General features: G+C 48.9%; 1 protein-coding gene across 1 annotated transcript; it reads right to left on the bottom strand.

Annotated features, from left to right (window-relative positions):
• Positions 1-2,538: 2,538 nt before the first annotated feature.
• On the bottom strand, positions 2,539-3,291 carry LOC143879007 (uncharacterized). The gene is made up of 2 exons (XM_077381213.1): positions 3,142-3,291; positions 2,539-3,042 (listed from the first exon to the last, which is right to left on the bottom strand). The coding sequence occupies exons 1-2, from the start codon at positions 3,289-3,291 to the stop codon at positions 2,539-2,541; spliced, it is 654 nt and encodes a 217-aa protein (XP_077237328.1).
• Between the last annotated feature and the right edge of the window lie 10,442 nt (positions 3,292-13,733).

The following is a 13,733-nucleotide window of genomic DNA, read 5'->3' as shown; positions in this document are numbered from 1 at the left end:
GTAGGTACGTATTTCATCTTCAGTGAGGTGGAGCTTTTCCCTTGGTTCCCAGCTGGCTTCTGAGTCTGGTAGGCCTTTCCACTTGATGATGTATTCTAGAGTAGGTCTTCGAGAAGTTCCTCGCAGCATGGTGCGATCAGCCATGATACCCTCAACTTCAGGTGTGAAGGAAGTTGCATGCGGTTCCTCTCGAACTGATATGTTTCTGGTGTTGTCTTCCTTATCGGCTCGACAGGGCTTCAAACAACTGGCATGAAAGACAGGATGGATTCTGAGCCATGAAGGGAGTTGGACCCGGAAGGAGACTTTACCAACACGCTCAAGGATGGGAAGGGGCCCTTCATATTTTCGAACCAACCCTTTATGCACTTTGCGGGTAAACTTGAGCTGGCTCTAGTTCAATTGACTAACACCGAGTCACCAACTTTGAAGTCATCTGGTCTTCTATCCTGATCCGCCCACTTCTTCATCCTCCTTGAAGCTTTCTCCAAATACGCTCTTGCGATGTCTACATTTGTGTGCCACTCTTTTGTCATATGATAAGCAGGGGGGCTATTGCCGATATAACCAGCAGTGATGGAATGGGGGGTGGAAGGTTGCCGGCCAGTCGCTAGCTCGAAGGGCCTTTGATTAGATGCATAACTCTTTTGTAAGTTGTAACAAAACGCGCTACATCGAGCAGGTGAACCCAATTTCGTTGGTTGGCACTAACAAAGTGCCTCAAGTACTCTTCAAGTAGGGCATTGACCCTTTCTGTATGTCCGTCGGCTTGGGGATGTAGGCTAGAGGAGAAGTTTAACTTTGTACCCAACAGCTTAAACACTTCGGTCCACAAGCGGCCTGTGAATCTTGGGTCCCTGTCACTGACAATATTTTGGGGAACGCCCCAATACTTCACAACATGGCGGAAGAATAGTCTACCTGCCTCCTCTGCACTGCAATATAATGGCGTTGGTATGAAGGTTGCATACTTTGAAAACCTGTCCACGACCACTATGATAGAGCCAAACTCCCCAACTTTGGGTAACCTCACAATAAAGTCAAGGGAGATACTCTCCCAAGGTCCCTTCGGCACTGGCAACGGGTCTAAGAGTCCCAAGGGCTTGTCCCTTTCCACCTTATCTTGCTGGCAAGTGAGGCACGTTCGAACATACTCTTCCACATCATCGCTCATTCGGGGCCAATAGTAACTATGTTCTACCAAGGCGAGAGTGCGATGAATCCCAGGGTGCCCTGCCCACAGAGTATCATGGCACTCTCTCAAAAGTTCCTTCCTTAGGTCACCTGATCGCGGGATGTATATTCGACTCCGCTTGGTCAGTAGGAGACCGTTTTAGGTCCAAAAAAGTCGTGATTTCCTCCCTTTCACAAGCTCCATGTTAGTTTGGGCGAAGGGATCTTTCTCAAACCCTTCACGAATACGGTCTTGTAGGTTGCTCTTTATTTGACACATGGAGGCATGTTCATCCAATTTCAAGGTGGCCAACTCAGCCTTTCGACTGAGTGCGTCGGCTACTTGGTTCGATCGGCCCGGCTTCTATTCTAGAACCATGTCAAATTCTGCAAGAAAATCTTGCCATCGAGCTTGTTTTGGGGACAACTTCCTCTGGGTTTGGAAATAGCTTGTGGCTACATTATCGGTCTTGACAACAAACTTGGAGCCAAAAAGGTAATGTCTCCAAACTCGCAAGCAGTGTACTATTGCGATCATCTCCTTTTCTTGCACGGTGTACTTTCATTAAGTGTCATTGAGTTTGCGGCTCTCATAAGCAATCAGGTGCCCTTCTTGCATGAGCACACTGCCAATAGCATAGTCTGAGGCATCAGTCTAAACTTCAAACGACAGCGAATGGTTTGGCAGCTGTAGCACTGGCTCCGTCATAACAACATCCTTGAGATTCTAGAAGGCGGTATTACATTTTTTGGACCATAACCACGAGCGATCTTTCTTCAACAAGTCCTTCAAAGGAGCCGCTTGATTTGAGTATCCTGATATGAACCGCCGATAGTAGTTAACAAGCCCGAGGAATGACCGGAGTTCTCCCACCTTGGTTGGAATTTGCCACTCTTGGATGGCACGGACCTTCTCATTGTCCATACGAATTTTCCTCCACCCACTTCGTGACCCAAGAACATAATATGTTCCTGAGCAAATGAGCACTTCTCTAGCTTCACATAGAGTTGGTTATTTCTGAGTACCCCAAGGACCTTCTTTAAATGATCGCCGTGTTCTTCGAGAGTGTTGCTATATACTACAATGTCATTGAGGTACACCACTACAAGCTTGTCTAGAAAATCATGAAACAACCCATTCATCAAAGTACAAAAGGTTGCAGGGGCATTAGTAAGGCCAAATGGCATCACCAAGAATTCAAAGGCACCATTACCTTGTTACACAGGTTGTCTTGGCCTCATCTCCTTCTACAATTCGGACCTGGTAATAGCCGGATCGCAGATCTTGCTTGGAGAAGTATCCGGCTCCTCCTAGTTGGTCAAACAAGTAAGCAATTAAGGGGATATGATACTTATTCTTCACAATCAGCTTGTTAAGGGCCCTGTAGTCAATACACAATCGTAGACTCCCATCATGCTTCTTTTGGAATAGAACTGGGGCACCAAGGGGGCCTTTGAAGGCCTAAGAAATCCTGCTTCTAGTAGCTCATTGAGTTGACTCCTAAGCTCTGCTAGCTCTGGAGGGGCCATTCTGTAGGGGGCACGTGCTGGGGGGATGCTGCCAGGCTCTGGCTCGATTTTATGGTCCACTGCCCTCCTTGGCGGCAGCTTCTTGGGTAGCTTCTCAGGCATGACATCTTTAAACTCTTCTATAACATCTTTGATGCTTGGGGGAATGAGGATCTCCCCCACCAGTGCCTCTCCCATCTTTAAGGTAGCCACGAAGGTGGGTTCCCCTTTCTTTAAACCCTTCTTCAGCTGAAGGGCTATTAAGTGTTCGACATTTTTCCTTATGGCAAGAATCATATATGGTGTTTTTTCTCCAAACATACATAAGGAGTTTAAGTAGGGCATTGGAACTGCTTTGGCCTGGTTCAAGAATTCTATCCCCAAGATGACATGAAAATCATCTAAGGGTGCTGCCATGAGATTAGTTGTTGCAGACTATGCCCCAATCTTGATTGGTACACTCCTTGCTTTCCCAGTGATGGGGCGGGCCTCTGAGTTTACTGCCTTCATTTTCCAGTCATCTTTTTCGAGCTTCAACGCCAAACGTTTTGCCTCTTGTTCCGAGACAAAGTTGTGTGTAGCACCTGCATCGATCATAGCCCGAGCCATCTTTCCATTGATGCATGCTTCAATGTACATCAAGCCCTTGGATGGGACTCTTTTAGAAAGAATTTTCTTGGCACCTTGTCACTTGATAGCAGTGCACGGGCTTAGAGCTGTCATCTTTGGTTCCTCCTCATCTTCTTCCTCTTCGCTTTGAGCGTGGGGTGAGGAAGTTGAAGCTAGCAAAGCATTGACAGTCCCCTTTTTTGGGCAAAACCGAGTATAATGCGGACCGGTACATATGAAGCACGGCCCCTGTGACGCAAAAGTTGGTGCCTCATTGTATTGTCTGGACCCTTCACTGGGATAGGTTCTCCTATCGCCCCCTGAACCCTGGATTCTTCCTTTTGTGCTACTAAAGACCGATTAGAGGTATTCATGTTGCTGGGAGGCCTGTTGAAGCTGCTGGATGGCTTGTTGTTGAAGTCTTTCTTCCTGTTTGTTGCGTCATCCCCCACATGATCAAATAACTTTTCTGCTTCGGTCATTGCCGTGGTAAGGTTCTGAACTCCTCTTCTTCAGAGCTCTGTCTGGGACCAAGGCTTTAGTCCCTCCATAAATTGGAATAGCTTGTCCTCCTCTTACATGCTCTTTATATCAAGCATGAGAGTAGAAAATTTCTTCACATATTCTCGAATCGACCCGGTTTGTTGAAGGCGCCGTAGGTTCTTTCGAGCAATGAACTCCACATTCTCAGGCATGAATTGTGCCTTAAGTTCTCGCTTCATGTCTTTCCAACTGTTAATAATACATCGTCCCACTTCAATCTCTTCATAACAGGTTCGCCACCACAATTTGGCATCACCACTGAGGTACATGCTGACCGTAGTGACTTTGGCCTCCTCATCAAGATGTGTTGCACGGAAAAATTGTTCTATATCAAACAGGAAGTTTTGTAACTCCTTAGCATCACGGGCACCGGCGTAGCATCGTGGTTCAGGCACTCGCACCCTACTACCTTGTCCATCACCGTGACCACCTCTGCCATTACCGATGGTCCTCATGAGTAAATTCACCTGGCCAGTGAGGGTCTCAACTTGCTTTCGAAGATCCTCCATCGCGGCCTGATTCAATAGCTCAGCAAGAGCATGGACTCGCTCTTCTACCTCTTCTATCATGCCCTTGGTCTCCACACCAAGGCCTTCTGTCAACTCGGCAAGATTAAACTGTTGTTGCTCTACCGTTGTCACCCTTTCCTCAACACTAGCAATCCGTTCTCTTGTACTTCGAGCCGGTGCTGGTTCATTGACTGGTTCTTGATCATCACAGACCTGACTGGACTCCGCAGGGAGTAGTTGGGCAGTATTCTTCTTCGCCATTTCTGAATGTAGGTAGGAACTTCGGCTTTGATACCAACTGTCACGGATCTTTGGTTTGGGATTGAGGTCCGTGTGGCACTTGCGTTGCCTCACGACAAGCAAGTGAGCCTAGCAAAGTTATGAGAATCAAACCTACAAAACAAACACAAATGGAGTGCTAAGTTTCCAAACACACACAAAGCAATAGGGCACGCGAGTAGGCAAATGTTAAGCTTTATTGATGATTCTAGAACAAGTTACAATAGGATTATGCCAAAAAGGTCTACAACTCCTAAGGGTCCCCGATCACCCGTTGACTAGAATGGAATCCCTGCTAGGATATGCACTAGCAATGCACCACTCGATGGCCAACCAAGATCTTAGGGTAAAGAGCTTTAGTAACCAACCCACTTAGCGGCGAGTGGCAACCAAAGGTGCTATAAATGACAACTTCCCAAGACGCAGTGAGACGAGGTACATTTGGATTTTAATACCAACTACGTCCTCACTACAACATGTACATAGGCATGACTCTTACATATTACATTGATAGACCAAGTCACGGGCCATAGGCCATGCGAACAGCGCTGGACGAAATGGCCACGTGACACAAGTCTCAATCAAGTCAAACTGATCTACGAGTTTCTGAGAACTGGTCAAGTTATTAAACACTGTTTCACCCATGCATCAACATGAAGATGTCATTCAGGACCCCATAATTGTTTCGGGCTTGTCACTGTATGTTAAAATTGCAAAATGCAAGTTGCAATGTCAAAATGACAGAGACTTAAACAAATGGACAGCAAGAACAAATTTTTTCGGAAGAAGTATAACACAGCAACTCACTGATCTGATGTCAACCCAAAGCTGTGAGACAACACCCAAGTTAAGTGCAGATTGCATACTAATCACTTGCTTTGCTAGCATATTTGATCTTCTTAACATCTTATGCCTTCTCCATTTCAAAAAAAAACATCTTATGCCATCTTTTTCTCAAATCTGACCTTCCAACAAATCCCCCGACCACCTCGGATTTTGAATAAGTCCCTTGAGAACCAAATCATCATCCTCCAGAGCTGTGAAACTCTTCCAGTTCTCTTTCAAGAAAATCAAAAGTCCAAGAGACTGATGAATCACTGCAGGTACTTTCTTCCTTTTCCCATCACCAAAATCCATTCCATTAATAGCCAACTTCCTATCGAAAATCTTTTCATTCATCTCCTGAACTGTCATTGAGTCCACACAAATGTTCTCCACCTCGTGTTTATTACCAAACTTTTCTTACTCCAAAGCTTTTTCGTCTTTCTCTGTAACAACTTCGTCAAATAAATAGTAAATCTGATTCACCTTCCCGCAACTTAACATATGTAATTCATCTCCATTTCTCCCTAAACTACCTCCAGTGAACTGAATTTCCCTGTTATTATACCTTGTCCGTTTGGAATTGCAAAAATCCAATGATTTTGGAAAATTACTGATCTCAGTCTTTCCTAACAGGTCATTCCCATATCTTCTTTGCTTCAAATTACGCCTATCAACATAATTCTAAGGCCTGAACTGACCCAAGTTTTGATTTTCCATTGTACAATTCAATTTCAACCCATCTCTTTCACCTCTGTTCCTCTCATAACCACCTATAACAAACTGAACTCCGTCATTCTTATGACCTATCCTAACTGAATTAAGGAAATTATATGATTTTAGAAATTCTCCACCATATTGGCCTTAAACAGCTCATTTCCGCAGATCCTTGACTTTAATTTCAGGTGACATCTAAAACACTCCAATGTTCGTGTTCTAGTGCTGAATTGATATAGATATGAGTAGTTTTCAGTGAATTCATTGAAGAACAAGCTAAAAGGGCACAATTTTTAAGAGATGGAGTACTCACATGATCGAGATGAAACTTATAATTCGTGGGCTTTGCAGCTTGCGAATTCGAACGGTTTTTTGGACCTTTTAGGGGCCGTTTGGATACGCAGATTTTTAGAATCCAGGTTTTTAGTTTTAAAACAGTGTAAAAGAGTGTTCACGATCAAGCTGTTGTATGCTGTCCTGACAGCATTTCTTGGATTTTAAGTGAGAAATTCAGGTTTTAAAAATCTCTCCTGCATCCTGCGATTTCTAAAACCTGGAAATATGGGAGGATCTGTTACTCTCTCGCTGACGGAAAGAAGGGTGAGAAGTCAAAAACAAGTAAAAAACGGCAGCTGGTCCTCTTCTTCTCTTGACAGGTCCTCTTCTTCTCTTGTCTCCTAGCTACAATTTTGAAGAAATTTCCGATTCTACAATCCGCATATCCAAGGATACGCAGATTTTAGAATCTAGGTTTTTAGTTTGAAAACAGTGTAAAAGAGGGTTAGAGACAAGAGAAGAAGAGGACCAGCCGTCGTTTTTGACTCATTTTTTACTTCTCTCCCTTCTTTCCAACAGCAAGAGAGTAGCAGATCCTCCCATATTTCCAGGTTTTAGAAATCATAGGATGTAGGAGAGATTTTTAAAACTTGATTTTCTTGCTTAAAATCCAAGAAACGCTGCCAGGACAGCATCCAACAGCTTGATTCATACCCTCTTTTACAGTGTTTTAAAACTAAAAACCTGGATTCTAAAATCCGAGTATCCAAACGGCCTCTTAGGGTTCTGGTCGTAGGAAATGAACCAGGGTTTTGAGGGAGAAATGAATGAGAAGCTCTCTTAACGGTCTTTTAGCTTCTCTCCATTATCATTATCGCCCGAGTCTAATCTTGGGATAGGTTGAAAAGCTACATGAGATATGGGCGACCGGTTTTTTAAATTGGATGCTAATGACATTTTACTTTGGAAATGATACTTTACACATGTTTTGATATAAATTGTATTTTTATCTAAAACATGTGTAAAATGAGAGAAATGGTAGAATGAAAGGCGCCCTTGTTCAAGGGCGCACCTACTGGTTAATTTCTACAAAGTGGTACTTAAAAAGTGGAAACGGTGTTGCCTTAGCATATGACAACCAATAAGGGCATCATTGAAGCTGATTTTTGCAAGGCCGCCCTTCATTATATCATTCCTCATAAAATGAATGTAAAATAACTTTTCAAGTGCATCCACTCATGAGCAACACCAAAAGAAAAATAACACTTGTAAGATACAACAGAGAGAGAGAGAGAGAGAGAGAGCAGAGCTGCTCATAAAAAGCTAATAAAAAATAGGAAAAATCAAAAGATAGATTGTGATGGGACACAAATACGGCGTTGCCCTCAGATCTCGCCACGTGTCGTCCATGCACAAATAAAGCCTAACCATCATGAAGAAAGGTGTTGGGAAACGGCAGGACCATACGATCATGACACGTGTCGCCCTCTTGTCGTCCAGGCATCATCATCACAAGTTATGGAAGGAAATATCCGGCAAAGCCACGCGCGCCGGCGGAGCAGGGGAACAGCCCAATCCTGCAAAGGAAGGTTTTCTCTCCATAATGATGAAAGGCCCGTGCACCTCCCTTTAAAAGGGAGGGAAGGGAAGAAGAGAGGGATCCATGGCTTTGGAAAGACATCATTTTCTCAGCTCCCACAGAACAACTAGAAAAAGAGGCGAGGCAACAACAGAGGAGACTAAGAACTCAATCCTACTCTCCCTGTTAGTCCCCTCCGACCCACTCATCCGCACACCCAGAAAAGAACCCACGTTTTGGTCCTGGTAACCCTGATCAAACCCCCTCCTCTTCTTTCTGTCCTTTATATTAATTGGTCGAAGGATCTGACTTGGGTGTCGAAGTGGTCGTCTGGGACCCACCCCGGACCCCCTGACCCCCTTTGTTTGTGATTGCAGACCCCACGGAGGCCCTCTATCGACCACGCGATCACAGACCCGGATTCAGACGCCATCATATTGGCGCCATCCGTGGGACTCGTCGGGTACTGAACGCCTTATGGCGATGAGAAACCACACCCAACAGCAAGAAATAGGGGTAATGACCAGGAGCCCGGCTCAACGCGCACAAACCCACACCTCAAGCTCCCGGGAGCCCAACTCACCGCTCTCGGGCCGACACCAGCCCTCCTCCAGCACACCGCAGATGGTCCCCACCATGGAAATGTTCAACGAACTCCGCCGAGAACTACTCCAATGCTTGCCTCCGCCGGAACCTTCCGCCCCGGGGAGGCCCTTGACAACACAGGACCAGACGGAAACCTACGACGAAGGTGACAAGGAACGGGCAGGGGAGCGTCATCCCCGGCGAAGACGAGCACCGGCCCGCCGGACGCCGTCCCCATCGGCAAATAGCCCTTTGCCCCCCACAGCTAGGGGACACCAGGAAGACGACGGGAAGCAAGCTACGCTAAGCCGCGCTCCCCCTGCCCGGGCTGCTCGTTTCCAGGGACCGCCCCCAGCTCGGGCGGAAGAGGTAGCAACCTCAGTGCAACCCCCCAGTATGGATCCGATAGCCGACCTACAAAGGCAAATCCGAGAAGTAAAACTGGAAATGAAAAAGCCCTACGCCCACGGCATCCTCGACGAATGGGAGAGGGAAACGGCATCCCCGTTCACCTTGGAGGTCTTAAAAACCCCAGCAGAAGCGGGAATAGACCTCTCCCGTTTTGGTCTGTACGATGGAAGCACAGACCCCCTCGAGTTCCTCCAAACTTTCAAAAGGGGAATGACGTTCTGGGGCGCGACGGACGGATTTATGTGCAGAACCTTTGTCTCCCTGTTAAGAAAGACAGCTAACGACTGGTACATGATATTGGAGCCCGACTCCATCGCATCCTTCCATGAATTCGGAAGGAAGTTCAGCGCAAGGTTCGCCAACAACCGCCTCCGCCACGATCCAGCGGACGCCCTCTTAGCCCTCCGACAAAGAAGAAACGAGACCCTAAGAGACTTCATGTTAAAATTCAACGCCGAATTGGCCCAGCTTTCTAACATGGATGTCCAAATAGCGGTCACAACACTAAAGTATGCCACCACCGACCCGAATCTCAAGCTGCATCTTACACTCAAGCCACCACGGGACCTGCAGGAACTTGAATCAAAGGCTGACAAGTTCGTATGAGCAGAAGAAGCCTGCGCCCGAGAACAGGGCCGGGCCGGCCCCGATGAAAGAAAAAGCAACGACAGCCGAAGGGCCATGAGGCCACGGGCCGAGGAAAAACAGGCGAGCCGGAACCCCGTCCCCGTCTTCGAACGACTGGGAAGCGCCCCACTGAAGGTTCCCCTCTCCCATGTCCTGCTAGCTATCAGAGATCAGGGTCTCCTGACCCCCCCAAGAGAATGGCCACGGACCCAAAGAAGCGGTCCGCAAAAAAGTTCTGCGAATTTCACGGGGACCACGGCCACGAAACTGACCATTGTTTCCACCTCTGCCTCCAGCTGGAAAAGCTGGCCGAGGAAGGGCACCTAAATCAATATCTCAGGAGCCCTGGCGAAAACTCGCGCGAGACCCAACACCCGCCCGACGAACCCAGAGGCAAGCATCAGCCACACAGTAGGCACTGGTCCAACAGCCGCCGCCGATCCACAAGCCGACCCCGATCCCCGAGTAGGCATCGCTCCCGAAGCAGACACCGATCCCGCATCAGACACGACGCACACCGCCACCAGCGACCCAAGAAAGAAGAGCCCCGCGAACAGCCGCAGACCCGCGAACAACCGCCTACCATTATCGGAAAAATCAATATCATCACGGGCGGGCCGGCGGAGGGAGGACCGACAACAGCTGGGCGGCGGGCATACGCAGAGCGGGTGTTTTCCATGGAAATGCCTTCCAAAAAGGCCCGGACGGATCCGCCCCATGAAAATCAGGTTATCACTTTCTCCCATGAAGACCTTGACGGACTACAAGTCCCGCATGACGATGCACTGGTCGTCAGGCTAGTCGTCGCCAACTTCGACATAGGAAAAATCCTGGTTGACACGGGAAGCTCCGTCAATGTGTTACACCTCGGAACCTTCGAAGAGATGAAACTGGGCAAAGAGAGGCTGGGACCCGTGGAGTATTCCATCTACGAGTTCTCTGGGGCGTCCGTACGGGTCAATGGCAAAATCGACTTACCCGTGACCTTTGGGACGTACCCCTTCCAAAAGACCCTCCTGACCACCTTCATGGTCGTAGACATACCTTTCACCTACAACGGCATCATAGGGCACCCCGCTCTAAGAGACTTGGGAGCGGTAGTCTCCACCCCCCCACCTCAAGATGAAATTCCCCACTCTAACCGGAGTAGGGGAAGTCCGGGGGCAGCAGATGATAGCACGCCAGTGCTACGTGGCAAGCCTAAGAGGAACCAACGCCCCGGCCGAAAACTTCACGATCGGTAGTGAAGATCCCCGGCTGCGGGCCAGCACGATCAGAGGAGAGCCCGCCGAGGAGCTAGACTCCATCCCCATAGCCCAAGATCAGCCAGAGAGACAAGTCCAGATCAGTTCCCTGCTGAAAGGCGCCCTGCGAGACCAGCCAACAAAGACATGTTCGCATGGTCCGCTAAGGACATGCCCGGGATACCCAAAGAGTTGGCCGTTCGCAGATTAAACATGAATCCAACCCTCAAACCCGTCCTGCAGAAAAAGAGGAACTTCGCAGTAGAACGCCAAACTCACATAAAAGCCGAAGTGGAGAAACTGCTACAAGCCGGATTTATCAGAGAGATCCAGTACCCCGAGTGGCTGTCAAATGTGGTCATGGTCAAAAAAGCCAGTGGGGGATGGCGGGCCTGTATAGACTTCACAGACCTAAACTGGGCTTGTCCGAAGGACCCCTACCCCCTCCCGCACATAGACCAACTCATCGACGCCACTTCCTGGCACGAGCTCCTCACCTTCTTAGACGCCTTCTCGGGTTACAATCAGGTAAAAATGCACGAACTAGACATCCCGAAAACAGCATTCATTACCGATCAGGGCGTCTACTGTTACACCGTATGCCCTTTGGGTTAAAAAACGCAAGCGTCACCTACCAGCGGCTCGCAAACAAGCTATTTCGGGCGCAAATCGGAAGGAATGTGGAGGTGTATGTTGATGACATGCTGGTAAAAAGCTTAGACGCCTCCAAACACATCTCCGACCTTCAAGAAACCTTTGACACCCTGCGACGGGCCCGGATGAAGCTGAACCCCGCAAAATCCGCCTTCGGGGTGACTTCCGGAAAGTTCTTAGGGTTCATGGTTAGCCTGAGGGGCATCGAGGCTAACCCTGAAAAAATACAAGCCATCCTGGATATGGAGCCCCCGACAACAGCCGTAGAGGTGCAGAGGCTCGCAGGGCGAATCACCGCCCTCGGTCGTTTCATGCCCAAATCGGCGGAGAAATGTCAGCCGTTCTTCAAGCAGCTAAAAAACATACGGGAATTCGAATGGACCCCGGCCAGCCAAGAAGCCTTCGACGCCTTGAAGCAATACCTTCAGACACCACCCGTACTAGCCAAACCTGGGCCGGGGGAAGAACTATTTTTATATCTAGCCATCAGCCCGACGGCGGTAAGTGCAGTATTGGCCAAGCAAAGCGACAAGAAGGAACACCCGGTGTACTATGTGAGCAAGACTCTCCACGGTGCGGAGGTCCGGTACTTAAACATAGAAAAATTCGCCCTCGCAGTCGTCAGCGCCGCCTGTAAACTCTGCCCCTACTTCCAGGCCCACTCCATAGTGCTTCTAACTGACCAGCCCCTGAGGAGAATTCTCCAAAAACCGGAGACCTCGGGCAGGATGGTAAGCTGGGCCATCGAGCTGGGAGAGTTCGACATACAGGTCCGAGCGAGACCAGCCATTAAATCCCAGGCCCTCGCCGACTTTATAGTGGAGTCCACAGCCCCTGCCACGGAACCAGCAATGTTGGAAAATGCCAGGGGCCCCACCGAACAGACGGCTCGCGAGGACATAAGGCCAGACTCGACGGAACAAAGCAGCGAGATTCACTGGACCCTGCACGTTGATGGCTCAGCGGGTAAAACGGGGCGCAGGGCGGGAGTGGTCCTCCACGGCCCCGAAGGATTCACATTAGAATACGCCCTCCGGCTAGATTTCAAAGCCTCCAACAACGAGGCTGAATACGAGGCCTTGTTGGCAGGTTTAAGACTTGCCACAGAACTCGGCGCAGGAAAGTTAAAAGTCTACAGCGATTCCCAGCTCGTCGTCAATCAAGTGAACAGGGCATACGAGGCCAAGGGCCTCAGAATGAAGAAATACCTCCAGAAGGTAAAAGAAAAGCTGCAGAGAATGGGAGAAGTCGAGATCCTCCAGGTACCGCGAGACATGAACAATCTAGCGGATGCATTGTCAAAAATGGCCGCCGAAGAGACCCATGACTTCGGCACCGTACTCACAGAGATACTGTCCCACCCTAGCATCGATGAGGTACAAGTCTTGGAAATTCCACCAGGACCCAACTAGATGGATCCCATTATGCGATACTTGAAAGACGGGGTATTGCCCGAAGACAAGCTAGAAGCCGTCCTAACCGCAAGAGCCACCCACTACGTGGTCCACGGACCCCGGCTGTACAAGCGGTCATACACATGGCCGTACCTCCGTTGCCTGGTACCCTCCGAATCGGAATACGCACTACGGGAGGTACACGAAGGAATCTGCGAAGACCACGGAGGCAGCAGGATCCTAGCTCAGAAAATCATAAGGCACGGCTACTTTTGGCCTACGATCCTCAGGGATTCCAAGGAGTTCGTCAAGAAATGCAGCCCATGCCAGAGGTACGCAACCACCCCCCGTCAACCGGCCACACCATACACCGCGATGGCAGGGCCCCTGCCTTTCGCCATGTGGGGCATGGACCTTCTCGGACCATTACCAAAAGCCTCCGGGGGGCATACTATGTTGTACGTCGCCATCGACTACTTCACCAAGTGGGTCGAAGTTAAAGCCGTGGCAAAGCCCAATTCAAAAGCAAAGGAGAAGTTTTTCTATCATGACGTGGTCTGCCGCTTCGGCATTCCAAGGATACTTGTAACGGACAACGAACCCCAGTTCGCAAGTGCTGAATTCAGCAGATTCTGGGATAAATTAAGCATCGAACACCGTTTCGCCTCCGTAGCACACCCACAGGCCAACGGGCAGGTGGAGGTAACTAACAGGATCTTGCTCCAGAGCCTCAAGAAGCGATTGGGGGAAGCTGGGAAAAACTGGGTAGAAGCACTCCCTAATGTCCTCTGAGCCAATCGAA

This window comes from Tasmannia lanceolata, unplaced genomic scaffold (assembly GCF_043159265.1).
Source record: "Tasmannia lanceolata isolate RefF3 unplaced genomic scaffold, GAP_Taslan_0.1 ptg000006l, whole genome shotgun sequence".
Lineage (NCBI taxonomy): Eukaryota > Viridiplantae > Streptophyta > Magnoliopsida > Canellales > Winteraceae > Tasmannia > Tasmannia lanceolata.
Note: the sequence above shows the minus strand (reverse complement) of the source record. Positions and strands in the feature narration are given on the sequence as shown.

Coding starts and splice junctions, on each gene's coding strand:
- LOC143879007 (XM_077381213.1), bottom strand. CDS start 3,291: ATGGCTCGGGCTATGATCGATGCAGGTGCTACACACAACTTTGTCTCG. Junction 3,043..3,141: donor TCACTGGGAAAGCAAGGAGT/GTACCAATCAAG, acceptor TTCTTGAACCAG/GCCAAAGCAGTTCCAATGCC.